General features: G+C 47.1%; 1 protein-coding gene across 4 annotated transcripts in view; it reads right to left on the bottom strand.

The window, feature by feature from the left end:
• LOC120746619 (zinc fingers and homeoboxes protein 2-like) overlaps positions 1-14,350 on the bottom strand; it is a 122,126-nt gene that overhangs the window by 13,514 nt on the left and 94,262 nt on the right. For all 4 annotated transcript variants that reach the window (XM_040052043.1, XM_040052044.1, XM_040052042.1 and 1 more), the window contains one exon: positions 1,803-5,091. In XM_040052043.1, coding sequence (XP_039907977.1) covers positions 1,803-4,747 — 2,945 coding nt within the window. In that variant the 5' untranslated portion in view covers positions 4,748-5,091. The remainder of the gene's footprint in view (positions 1-1,802; positions 5,092-14,350) is intronic.

The raw sequence follows: 14,350 nt of genomic DNA, 5'->3' as shown, positions 1-14,350 counted from the left end.
GACTCGCCTCTTTATGAAAAATTATTTTCATTTCCATCATTTCATCTACATAATAAAGGAGGTGGTCACACCGAGAAACGGGGGAATTATAGAGGGCTGTCAGCAGCTGTCAGTGTAGGACTACGTATCCGTGATTTCAGGGCTTAATTTGCTGTTTCTCTGCCAATTGTGGCAAATTATTCAGCCACTTTACATATACTTACGCAGCATTGTAAGAGTCCTTCACTACACGACCTGCTTTTAAAAACATTTCAGTAAAAAAGCAAAAGCAGAAAAACTTCCACATTATATCTTCATCCTGTTCTCACCGAATCAAAGCGCTTCTCAAATGTAAAACTGAAACCTTAAATCACATCTCTGATCGACACACCGGGCTGAGACTGAGCGTTTCCTTCTTTGTGTTTTCACAGACTCGTATTGATGTCTTGATTAACTTGTTGATGCTGAATCATGATAGCCATCACTCCGCTTTAAAACCTTTAAAATCTTCTTGTAGATCAAATGAGGGCAGATAAATGGAGAACGACATGCAGCTTAAATTCCATTAACAGTTTAGTTTTCTTTATTCTGATTGTTTGCTTTATGTAAAAATGTAATCGTAAACATTTCACAGTAATTTTATCTGCCTGCATGACTGGTTAAACAAAGGGTTTCAACATTCATTACACAGGCCTGCAGGCCGGTCTGTAGGGAAGCCACCAACTGGTAAATGTTTACAGACAAGTCTGTGGCTTCCATGCAAATTACAGACAACTGCAGCAACCTGTTAGAGACCAAAACAATTCTAAGGAGGTTTTCAGTGCAGCACTGTGGACCTCTTTGTGACCAATTTGATGCTAGCATATTCCATCAAACCCTCGCGAATGCTTGCAAAATACACACCTTTCCACTTAGGACCAGTGGCTACCAGTGGATTGAAACGTACTATCCGGCAAAACGTGAACCGAAAGTCGTCAAGGGGAAATAAACCATGGACTCTTAGCTGGTAAAGTTTCAACTTTCAAAATTAGCGGTACTTAGAAGATACCTCATAAGGTTGACATCCACAGCAAATGAAAATGCTTTTCATAAAAAAATCCTTCGAAAATTTTTAACTTAGGTTTCTGAAAATTTGCCTATTCAGCATGAGGTTAAAATAAAACCCTACCCTAACCATGGATGGGTCTGAATGAAAGGGCGACCGTGGCTCAGGGGGTTGGGAATCGCATCTGTAACCGGAAGGTCGCCGGTTCGATCCCTGGGCTCTCTGTCCTGGTCATTGTGTCCCTGGGCAAGACACTTTACCCTACTTGCCTACTTGCCAGAGGGGCCGATGGCGCGATATGGCAGCCTCGCTTCTGTCAGTCTGCCCCAGGGCAGCTGTGGCTACAACTGTAGCTTGCCTCCACCAGTGTATGAATGTGAGAGTGAATGAATAGTGGTATTGTAAAGCGCTTTGGGTGCCTTGAAAAGCGCTATATAAATCCAATCCATTATTATTAATCCATTGTCTGTGGTGGTCCAGGTCTGGAGGTGACTAAGAGGCTAACCGCTAACAACAGATTGCCTTTCAATTATTTATTTGACCTATTTGGCAAACCCAAATGGAACTCTTAAAATATAATTTAAAAGAACTTTTAAAAGCAAACATCTTCTCATTTCTGAATCTATGATTGTTTAGCATGTGGCTAAAACCTAGTTAACCCTACCCATAAGGCCATCTCTTGGACTGTATGAGGAAAACCACTTTATATTCTGTGTATTTCTGCTAAACAGTCTGCTAACAGAAAACATGTCAAAGTAAAGAACTGTGAATTAAGTACCTGCCAGCAAACTGGTCTTGGAGCTCATCGTGCTGTTGATTGTTGAGGCTGTTGGTGCGCTGGTCCATCAGCCAGCCCATCTCAACCTCCAGCACCTTACTGTTGTTGTTTGTTACGGCTCCTTCCTGACAGCGCTGGATGATGCTGGGTGGAACGTTTTCAGGGGAACACATAGGCAGCCCCTGTCCTCCATTCACGCCATTGTTGTGAAAAAGTTCTGCCAAGTCCATGCTGCCGCTCTGCAGCCGACTATCGGTGAACCAGCGGGCCAGTTCTCCGCGAGCCAGTCCTGTCCGACCCTCCAGCTGGCTGAACTCCTCAGGGGAAGGCCACCGCGTTTGAGCAAAATCGTCCTTGAGGAGCGCCAGGGATCGGCCGTCTGGAGGCACTGAGCAGGAATTCAGATTGGGGACGGAAGGTGCAATGGTGCCAGGAGCAATCATGGACAGGGGGTGTGAAGTTGGTGGAGGGCTTTTAAGGAGGCCTACACCGGTGCTTGGTTTGTGAATCCCATTCAGTTGCAGTGCTTGGTGCTGATGTAGCTGTTTCTCAGTGATGGCACCAATGCCATTGCCGCCCATCCTTTTAGTGCCCATGGAGTTCAGAAGGGCTTGCTCCAGGTTGTCACGAAGCGCGCGGCGCTCTGCAAACCAGCTGTCGATTTCCTGATGAGACAGGCGGGTTATGGCCGACAGATTATCCACGTCGCTGTGTGTAGGAAAGCTGTTCCGCAAGAAGTTCTCCTCCAAGATCTTCAGTTGTTTTGCCGTTTTTCCTTTCATCCTCTCCAGCAAGGGGAACTGGGTCAGCACCGAGGACTTATGTTGAAAATCTGGTTTTGGTACTGCTGGGATGTCCCCACCGTCCAAATGTAAGATTCCATTATTGTGACCAGGAGAGGTCTGATCAAAGGGCCATTTCCCGTCCATTCGAGACGTTCCATTGGCCTCTGGCAGAGGACTGACTACCTTGTCTCCTCTGGGGTAGCTGGCTTTCAGCTCCACTCCTTGCTGCTCTTTTAATTTCTTGCCATCCAAGGAGAACGCTGAAATCTGGGATGGAGCTTTAGCCGGAGCACGGATGGACTGGATAATTGTCGGCCTCCTTACCTGTGAAGTAATGAGCGGAGGAGAGTTCGGCAAATTTAAATCAGAAGCTGGCAAATTGTGAGAACTGGGGTGTTTTTCTTTGGAAGGGACGGGCACGGTACGGGGAATAAGTAAACTGTTTCTGAACGGAGAGACAGAGATCGGTGGGGGGGCAATCATTGGCCTTGTTAACGACTCTGGAAAGACTATGGAGGGCAGAGACACCACCGGCTTTGTTTTGGGATTTCCTGACGCCGAGAGAATCTTCCCTTTGGAAGACAAAGATGATGATGACAACGATGGAGGCGGTGGCATTAAAGGCACAGCAGCGGATGACCTCTTCATCTCTGTGGTAACCAGAGGAACTGCTACAGGTCTTTTCATCTCCACGGGAACAAGAGGTGGAGCCATTGGGAGGCGGCCTTTTGGGGGAGGAGGTGGTGGGGGAGGAGCCATTAGGACCTTGTCTTTAGGGTCACCAGAGTGGGGCGCCACTGCCATGATGGGTCGCTTGGACTCAAACACTGTTGACAGCTGTGTCGGCAGGGGTCGCTTAAGGGAGTGGCTAGAGCCTGCCGGGGAGTTTGTGGTGGTGACTACAGTTAGCCCATTGGGCGCAGTCGTCCGGACGTGACCGAGATGCTCGACTGTCGTGTGGACGATGGGCTGCTGTGAGGCTTTGGCAGACGGCTGAGAGATGGGGCTTGTAGGCAAGACGGTGAACGTGTGATGAGCAGGAGGGATGGAGCCATTAAACATTTTCTTCCTGGCTTCCTCCACCTCTTCCGGGGACCAAGTGATACCTTGCTTCAGCCGCTGGGTAGTGAACCAGACTTTGATCTGTTCCTCTGGGTGCTTGGAGGCAGCTGTAAGCCATGACAGCTCAGCATGCGTTGGGTATGGGAATTTATTAAAGGAGGCGATCAGCGTCAGGTTGTTGTCTAAAGAAGGGTTATATTTGGTGGTGTTCAAGGGAACGGCTATTTTTGGTACAGAGTTAAAGTTGGGTGGACGCTGGAGCATTGGGGTGACATGGGAGAGCCCTTGGACGATGGTGGGTTCAGGGATGATGACTGTTCCGTTGATGTTCACTGCTGTGATTTGGTCCTTCTGGATCAAACCGTCCAGCTGGCTTTTCAGTTCGCTCCCTCCAAAGAGCGTGTGCACACTACCCGGAGATTTCACTGTGGTAGATATGCAAGGTGGAAACACAGAGCTACTGTGGCTTTCACCTTTTTCATTTGTCACGTCGCATTCAGCTGAATTGTCCTTGCCTTCGATTGTCTGCTCTAAGATAGTCTGATTGTTCATTTTTATCCTCTTGAACTTGAAGTTCGTCTCACCTGGGTGCCGGCTCTCGTTGTGCTCTGTGAGCGAGTCAAACTTCTTGGTGTTGAAGTTGCAGACAGCACAGAGGTACAGTGGATTTAGAATGACGTTAGGATGGCTCGAGTCCACGTGTTCTTTGAAGTCATTCAGGTTCTGCGTCGAAAAAGGGCAGTATTTGCACTCGTAACCTCTTCCCTGCTTCTTCTGGGACACCGGGTCTGATTCTGGCGCTTCTTTGTCCTTCCCCCCTCTGGCTTCTACATCTTCGATGACAGGGGGGTGATCTTCACATCCAGACTGCTGCTCTTTGTCTAAGTGTTTTGGAAATGCCTTCCGGTCTGGATTATCTCCATTATCCTTCATGAGGTTTTGACTCTTTTTCGCAGATTCAGGTGGTTCATTTTCTCTCACATCTTTGCTTGCCAATATTTCCATGTCCATCACCTCCTCCGGGTCATCTTGTTCATCAGGCAGGTCGCTGATGACCCGGACCATGCAGGGGGTGGAGGACTTTCTACGACTGGACATGATTGCGGCTGCTGCTGCTGCTGCTGCTGGTGATGATGGTGGTGCTGGTGTTGCTGATTGTGTTGACGATATTGTTTTTGGCTGCTGCTGCTGCTGCTGGTGCTGGTCGAGGACGTCAGCGTGTCTGCGTTGGGGGGTCCTTACTGGGGCGGAACGGAGCAGGTGGTTGTGGAAAGTGGTAGGCGGTTGGATGTGGAGTCTCCAGTGTGTGAGAGGGAGGGCGAGAACCGGCTGACGGCGCTGGCCCAGGACCGGTTGTGCAGTGGCGTCTCCCGCTCACTGGCAGTGTCAGCTACCGACCTCGGCGTCATGGGAGGGCATCACAGACAGCAGCGGCGTTCAAGCTGCACGGGGACGAAGACAAAGAGAGAAAACGACACATTAATACTGTTTGTGTTCAGTGAGCTGTGAGGAAGCCACTTAGAAAGGGCTAAAAATCTGAGAAAAACATGTCGGAGAGAGAAAGACGTCACTACAATAATGTTTGTGTCTGATGTTCACTCCAAGCAGGATAAACAACAGGGAAAGTGCATGATGGGCAATGAAAGAAAGAGGGGGAAAACTAGATAATCTGCACTTTGGTAAACAAGCCTTTTTGATGAAACATCCTTTGTTTGAGCAAGGTGAAATCAGCACAGGAACAGGAAAAAAAGAGTGGAGAGAATCACTTATAGGGATACAGTTTTAATCAAAAGTTTATCATCTTGGACATGAATGTTTTAGTAATGCTGGGCTTTCATATTTCACAATTTCTGAGAACTTTTTCTGGAGCTGAATTATTTCACAACCTCTAAGATTATGAGAAAAAGAAACAAACTCAATAATTTAGTGAACAAGTTTTAATTTATTTTAGATTTCCTGAAATAAACACAGGGTGAAAATAATATATACGAGGTCAAGAACATTTATACACCCACTTAGATGTCCTAACCAGCCACGGTGGAGTCTCTGTGCCAACACATAAAGGGAAATCGTTCGACTGACCGATGCACGGCGACATGTGAAAATCTGGGGAGCTTAGATAAGTCAGGGATATCTTGGAGTCGTTTCTAAAGGACTGCATGTTCCAAGATCATCCGTTCAATCCACTGTTTCTTCTCAGGAAGTGCAGCTACTGTGCCATGGTCTGAAAAACTATCCAAACTTTCACCCTGAGCTGAGAGGGTGAAAGCTGCTCTGGTTGGTCCGAACAGACCTGCCATGAACTGGAAACGGCTCAAACATCAGTGTTACCGCCTGCTGTCCAGATCCCCAGTGGCTAAAATACGGACACCTCGACTAAAGTTTGAAACTGACCGAGTGCACAGTGAAAAATGTCCTCTGAACCAAAGTTTTATGATTGCATGAGGAAAAAAAACGAGTTGTAGGACACACTTGCTCTTTGGTTGCATCATCTTATATTAACTATATAACTGTTGCAGCCAGACCGAGCTAAACCCACAAAGTCAGCACTGCAAACAGAACGTATAGAACAAGATTACCAAACCAGAGACGCTGCCTACCAGCGTCAAATCAGCTGTTTATGCTGATGACGGGTCGTTTAAACACACAACAGGTTTCTGGATTTGTCGACCGTAAACAGACTATCTAGAACTGTGTAGTCCATAGACTGGACACTAAAGGCCTGACCATTTTCTAAAGTCAAGTTTTCATCAATAGTTATCCGGAGAGCTGGGAAAGCTGTCACTGTGAATCTGCCAAGGCTAAACTTAAAAACTATCACCACAAAGTCCCAAAGCGTGCAGACTGATGAAAGCTTACACAAAGAAAATTAAGTCCAGCCATGGGAAGGACGGGAAAACTTTTATTTTGCTTTTTTGCACATGGAGAACCTGGAACGGTCCATGCTAGTGTTTTCTCTAACATGCATGGATGTAGTCACCTATCGGTTAGTAAAGTCCGGTCTTAATGTTTGCCGTGGCCACACACCTGACAGTCAGATGGTAGGCCCATTAAGTTTTTACTGGAATGGGACAAAAACTTTACGAGGTTAATGTTTGTTCAGCGAGACGTGAAACTAGCGCCGGAGACCACAAACTCATCAGGAAAGTGTTACTGAGGCTGCAGATCAAGTGAGCCGAGGGCCACAGACTAGAGTCGCCGCCCCCTGCGGGCCAAAAGAAAGAACGCAGGTTTATGGCACTATCAGGCCTAGATATTGATTTTTCCCATACATCTGTAATTTAAACAGGGACTTATTACTTGCTCCTATGGTTACTAGAGAGAGTAATTACTACTCTACTGACCTCTAGATGCTTCTCGCAGGCTCTGCAAGGCTAATAATTTCAAGCAAGCATGAAGGCTACAGAGTACCTATAACCATGTTAGGGAAACAAAGTCAGCCATTTTTACTGCCCACAAGTCATGGCGAAACCCTCTGGAGCAGATCTGATCATTTTGTAACTCCCCATCCAAAGATGGGAGGTTCCAAGCTTAATTAGCGACGTGATATTTTGCGTCTCCTTTCCTGTAATGTCCGAGCCAGGTCTGTCAGGTCTGTTGGCACTCATCTTAGCATCGCACTGGCTCCGTCGGGTCCGGTCTAATCAGGCCCTGGCAGGCGACAGCATTTGCTGACAACACCAGAAGGCCAGAAGTTAAAAATAAAGGAAGTCCGGCTGACAACTCGAGACGCCACGCTCGAAAATTATGATGAATCAGAGTGCCACTTAATCAGGACACGCCGTTCCAGGCCAATCACATGTAAATGCGATAAATTGAAGACGTCCACGGCAACTACAAAAGACAAAAAAAAGTCTCCAAACTCCAAACCCCATTAAAAAGACATTAAGCGCCTTTCATAGATTCGGGCAAAGACAACTTCACAGGATAATTACCCTGTAATCATGTAATAAGAGAGACTCAGTGATGAGATCTCCTGACAGCTATCATCCACACAATGGAACGGAGAAAGTGAGGTAAAAACAGACGGGGAGAGAGAGGAAGATAGGTGTGAATAAATACAGAAGAGTGCAATAATAAAAGGAGGACAAAAGGAAAAAAGCAGGTAAATGGGAGGAGAGAGAGGAGAGAGAGTGGCGAAGGCGCGCAGAGATAAGGGGAAAAAGAAAGAAGGGAGAGTCTGAAAACTTCCAAGCTAATGAAAGAGAACAGGCACAAAGCAGAAGACGTTTTAACTAGGCCATGGCCTGGCAGACAGAAAGAGAGAGACGACGGCGAAAGAATGGAGGAGAAGAAGAGCGAGAAAAGAACGCAGATAAACATAAAGAAGGAGGAGGAGGAGGAGAGGAAAGGGACAACAGAGTGTTTCAGGAGGAAGAAAGAGGGAGACGGGGAAAGATAAGCAGAGAGCAGAGGAACAGAGAGTAAGAGGCACAATCGAAAGCAGATGAAGAGAACGAGAGAGATGAGAGGACGACGAAAACATTTCCATTTGACAGTAAAATTTTAACGGATAATAAAATGAGGTTTTGGTGCACTTTCTATCAGGAAAGTTGAAGCTTTGAAAAGGTGCCCCAATCAGTTGGGGGAAAAACACATTTGCCAGGGAAAAAAATGGGTACTTCAACACTTAATTAGTATTGGGCAAGCTGTTATTTGTCCCATGTGTCACTTAATGCTGGACATATTTCATGCTCTCGCAGCCTTGATCAGCTTCTCATCGCCTGCACGGGAGACACATTTTATAGCTGCAGAGTATCCAGAGCCCGTCTGAATTGTTGCACTGTGCAATGAGACTGAACTAATCCTATGTTATTATAAATCTCATGCATTTACATTGCTGCTTATTGCACGCTTCGGCTAATGGCGTTTCCTCAAACAACGAGCATAAAAACACCGACAATCAATTCATAAAAAAAACGACTCGACGGCGAACCCAAACGTGTCCTACGCGCTCGCCTCGAGGAGTTCAAAATTTCAGTCCCAAACCTCGTTGGAAAGAACCGAACGCACCGCGGGGCGAATAGATGCAATCCAGAGTCCACCTCCTCTCTCCGTCTGCCTCTAAAACCTGCTGCAGCACAGCATGACCCGACCCCGCGCAACCTGATTAGACCGAATATGGTTTTGGACCCAGCCCAACTCAGGTCCCTGGGTCAGGTCTCGGTTACTGGGTAACCAGAGGGGCCTGTGAGGACCTGTAGCCTGTAGCGCCCGAGCACCAGAGAGTTCACGAGTTTAAAAAGTTTCACTTGGAAATTATTTATAAATGACTGATAGGAGTAAAGGGCAGGCCCGTTCTGCTTCTCCCGATTTAAATCTGTGTCGGTGCTCAATTATCAGTGAAGTCTGTGTGAGGACTTCTACTATGGTCATCTTAGCCACAGAAGCCCCACCCACCGTTTAAGAGGGGCGACCAATCAGAAGAATATTAGCTTAATGGACCAAAGCGCTGTACCAGGTCCCAGCGTAAGAGACGTGGCTCAGTCTGAGACTGAAAACACGGAGCTGGAAACGAGCCGAACGCCACATCACCGTTTACTTCCTGCTTCGCCGCGACGCTTCTCTACCAGCCATCTCCGCCCACACATCCACAGTGTTTCCTCTGTGAAAAGAAACCCACACAGGCACGAGGAGAGAGCCTCAGCCGGGACTCAAACCCAGGACCTTCACGCCGTGCGGCACCAATGATGACTGAACCACCGACCCTGCAGCTGAAGGGAAGATGCAGTGAAGGATGTAAAAACATAACCATACAAAAGTTTGGCGTGGGGCACGGAAGAGACTCTAAAACAGGGGGTCAAACACGCTGAAGTGTCCGGTTCAGGCCTCGCGGACGTATCTGAGCGTTTCACAGGATCCCAAACTGTAACGTGAGTTTAATGAGGCTGGAGAAACGTTTTTCTACAGACATCTCGTGCCGTTCGTCATCTGTTTGCTAATGAAATGCTCATTAAATGAGAAAAATAATCCAACAACCTGTTGTCTGGCTAATTTTAAACCGAGCGTGGCAGCGGTTGTTTTTCACCTGCTTCCAGCTTTTATAAAATCTTGGCTCCGCTTCAGGAGACACATTTATTTACGCTCAACGGGAAAAATTTGGAATATTTGCGTCATGCATCGTTTTACTGACCCAGCCAGCTCACCCCTGCTTTAAAGGCGAGTTGCACTTATTTAATAATGAGGCTTGATTAAACACTTTGTGTCCATTAAATTAGGATTTTATATTTTAACGCAGAAATACATCCAGTAACCTTCAAAGAGAGGCTGCAGAAACGCTCTGTTGCTCTTTACACCCACACAAACTGCAACGCTCCAATCTGAGCCACACCCACATTTCCAGACACGGAGGATAACCCGCTGCAGCATCGGTCCGCCCTAACCTGTGAGAGCAAGCAGCTGATCACAGCTTTTAGAGATGCCCAGGTGCGCGTTTACGCTAAAACGGGAGTTAAGCTGCTCTTAAAAGGCACTCCAGGAAACGGTGCACTAATAACCCAATAAAGCAATCAATACGCAGCCCTAATACGGGCCAAATTCTAGCAAATACTTCAATCTCCTTTCAGATCCTCTCTCCTTGTGCGTTTGCTTAAAATACTTGGCCAGAGACCCAGCTGCTGCCAGAGGTGAAGTGGGAAAAGAGGGAGGGAGACGGTAAAGGAGATAAAACAAAAAGAAGAGTGTGGGAGGAGTTGGAGAGAACAGAGCAGGGAGTGCATGTATAGGAAGACGAGTGTGTAGGAGCCAAAAAAACAAAAGAAGGGAAGAAAGCGCGAGTGCTTAGCAGTAAAGAGGTTGAGAGAAAGGACACGAGAGTGTGGGAGGAGAGAGAAATGAGACGGATGGAAGGAGAGAAAAGGGGCGACAGAGAGGGAAAACAGAGCTGGAGAAAACAGATTGGACGAGGGAAAGTAAGAAGCGTAGAGGCAGACGGAGCTGCAGGCCCGAGCTTTTCATCCGAGCAGCGATGGCAGCCTCGCTTCCCGTCGACGAGGAAGAGCGCTGCGGCTGCCAGCTCGCAAAAAAGAAAAAAGAAAAGTAAAAAAAAAAGAGCTCAGCAGTGTCATGTTTTGCTGCATCACTGGGTCGGCCTCGAGGACTCCGGGCCAACTTCTGACGAGGGGAGTCATATGCCGCTTGGCTGCGTCCCATTTTATTGGGCTGAGCTCGCCTCCGTGCATGCTTGTAATTACTCGTACAGTATTTGTGTGCAGGGGATTGTTTGGAGCACGGCAGTGCTTCGTAATTATTGAGGAAATAATAAAACTGCAGCAGTGACAACAGTGATTTGCAAATTGCAGGAAGCGGCAAATTGTCCTTTTGAGAGGCAGGTGAGTTTTTCCTCAATCAAAAACAAGCAAACCTTTGTTCCCTCCTTTAATTGGTGCACATTAGAGTATCAATTTTAGACGGAGGCAACAAAGTCTCCCAGGATTCCCTGCGTTTAAACACCACGACACAGAACTCTCCTCTGAAAGTGACACCAAGTAACTCGATCGGTGGGGTGAAGCAGGGTTCGGGGGAAAAAAGATCTGATTTTCACCTCCGCCAAGGGCACACCGTCAGTCTAACTGCAAACTGTATCCATCCATCTAACTGACTGCATCGCAGCTCGCACGTCGAGGCGGCGAAGGGCGTGCTGGAGAGAAAAGGGTGTCGAGGAAGCCATAAAACAAGTCGGCGAGGAAAGAGAAGATAATGAGGAGATATCTTGGGAAATGAAATGACAAATTAGGAGGACGAAAGGCAGATTGGAAGGAGCCCAGTGTGCTAATAGGAGGGGTTAAAGACGTTTTACTGGAACAAGGGCAAACTGGAGGGGGCGAGGGCTCGTGGGGAGGGAGGCGATGTACATTTTGGCACAGAGGAAGCTCAGCTGCAAACAAACTGAACCGGCAGGCGTCTTGTCATCAGCGGGGATCTAAACTACTGTAGGGCTGGCCTGGCAGCTTGTAATTCATAATGAGACCAAAACAGACTTCGGGGACTCGCTCAGATGACTTTTTCTTCCCCCAAAGCAGCTCTGAAGCCGTTTTTAACACGTGAGCCGACATGAGGATGAGGCACAGAGACGTCTCCAAGTACAGCTCCACTTCACAAACCAAAGATCAACCTCTAATATTTTCAGTTTAGTTGAGAAAATCTCTGAGTTTTTAGACAAAAATATATAAAACTTTTCAAAACGACCTCCAGAAACAAAAAGGCTCATTTCTAATGAGATGACAGCATAAAAACACCCAAAAGTTCAGGAGGTGAAACCTGCTGCAGTACATTAAAAACTATAATCTGCTACAGTAATCATGATGCAGTGTGATTGATGAACGAGGAGGCCGGGGTGGATGGATGGTCTCCAAAACATCAAAGTGTGACTCGTGTGCTTCAAAACGAAGCAAAGTGGGAAATGTAAATAACACAGTCTGTGCGGTCATACTTCCTGTTCCACAGCGCGCGGCAGCTCGGGTTAACCCCACAGCTGGAGCACGTGCAGAAAAACACAACGTTCATGTTTCCTGCAAACTGCGTCTATCGTTCAGCATTACTGAGGCCCTCACAGATGTGACCCTCACACTAACATGAACTGTTACAGGCCGAATCAGGTCACGATGCTTCTGTTTTATTTGCAATAAGAATCTATGAGTCATTTTCTTTTGGACCCTGTGGGAGTTTTCAGGGTTTTATGATGTAAAGTTACTGTTAGATTCTCTTTACTGGTTTTATTTTGTTTGGAAAGCTGTTGATGGGATAAAACCATCATCAGGAGGTGAAAACGAATCAGAGGAAACACCTCATGTCCTGCTGTGACTGCAGGCCTGAAGTTGTCTGATACCGGTTTCTACGTTTGATCCTGCGCGTAGGTTTCTCCCTCTGATTGTTGATTAATGCGACCATGTGCAGGTCAGCGGGACGGCGGTAGGACAAGCACAACACTTCCAGTTGTTGGTTAAGTGCGATTGTTAGAATGAGGAAAAGGACAGCTCTGATGTGTAATGTAAGAGCTGGTTGCACAGTGGTCAGAGCAATCAGCTTAATTAGGCCACTATTAGCACTGATGCCGACTGATCAGGACATGCCTAACAGATCTGAAACACCTGACATGCTAATGGTCCCTTTGGGAAGACGCTGCTGCCGGCGCGCTCGCTGTGTTCCCAGGTACGGTGACTAACAGGCAGGCGAGGAACATGCAAATGAGGCGGCTGAAAGAACCACCGGGGACTGAAAGTTTGGAGCTTTAAAGGCGACGGCGGCGCTCAGAAACTAAAAGCGTCCTGGTTTCAGAGTCCCCGTGACCCTCCTCCCTCAGGCACACAGTCATCATGCAGCACAAAAACCGCCAGCTCTGTGTGTGTGTGTTTTAACATAAGTGTGTGTGGACGCTAAATGATTGATCAAAGGATGGCTTTGTGTGGGCACCTCGTGGTGCTAATGCATCATTAACACAGCTGGTAGTATGACCCAGCTCTTCTGAGAGCTGCCAGGCTATTTCCAGCAGCTTTCTCTTAAGCTTATAGAGATCCAAATCTCACTCGTGTTATATAAGAGTTCTGCGAAACATACTAAAAGGACGTCACGACTAGTTTTACCTCAGGTTATTTTAGCTGGCCCCTTTACAGGAGAGGCAATAAAAGATGTTTCACCGCTACTGCAGTCTGCAGGAATTACTGACATGATGAAATTACAGACGGAAAACAGCACTCCCGCCCGAAGGATAATCTGTCCTAACAGGGCTGCGAGTACGTCTGGGTGACACTAACAAAATCAAACACAATCACAGTTTTATCAGGTACCGCCATACTGACAACGGACGGGCGGACAGGCGGGCGGCGGGATGGCGGTAAAGCTCAACTGTAATGGCCTGTTTGCACAGGATCTGTCAGCATGCAATGCATTCTGGTGCTGTGGCGTTTGGAGAGACAGCACATCCTTATTTGCTTCATTTGAAATCCACTTCGTGTAAATGCGGGCGTGCGGTGCAACGTTACGGGTAAAAACGTATACCGCGGACGTTCTACCTCTAAAATACAAAGACAACTCCTGTGACTCCCCCATCAAGCGTCCAGTGCTGGAAGCGAACATGAACAGGTCACTTTGTTAAATCCTGAACTGTAAAGCTCAGAATTCAAAGTTTACTAATTTTGTGTTTTCAGACCATGAAAACGTGTAAAGCTGCTGAAACACTGTTAGCCCACAGGTTTCGTCACATCAAGCCTATTAACCAGTGTCCTCGATCCAAACCCAGTTCACTGCGGGGCACTCTGGTTTGCTTTGTATTGTGTAACGTACAGAAAGGCTTAGTTAGGAGTTGGTGATAAAACCAAAAATCCCCGGCTCAAAGTGGGCCAGAGCGGCGCCGGAGTCAACCCGCCGAGCTCGCAGCGCCTCTCCCGTTATTCTTCTCAAATGAGCGTTTATTTTTGCTTTGTTACTTTCAGGCCAAAGGTCAAAGTGCGTTATTTATAAAGGTTAGTTTCACGAGCGCACAGAGTACATGTCTGTGCTTTAATGTCGTTTCCCCAACAATAAGCTGAAAGAACATCAGCTGCTCGACTCAAAGTGCTGACAAGTTGATAAACCTCTGTCCTTACATCAATATGCATGCCTTTGATTATTCAGAAGAGCCACGCCCACGCACAGCTCCGGATCTGGAATCAATTCTTTTTTAAACTTAGTCTGCAGATGTATATGAACTTTTATCCTGTCAAA

The sequence above is a fragment of the Simochromis diagramma genome, unplaced genomic scaffold (assembly GCF_900408965.1).
Source record: "Simochromis diagramma unplaced genomic scaffold, fSimDia1.1 OVJJ01000171.1, whole genome shotgun sequence".
NCBI lineage: Eukaryota > Metazoa > Chordata > Actinopteri > Cichliformes > Cichlidae > Simochromis > Simochromis diagramma.
The sequence above is the reverse complement of the archived record's forward strand: the minus strand, read 5'-3'. Positions and strand labels throughout refer to the sequence as shown.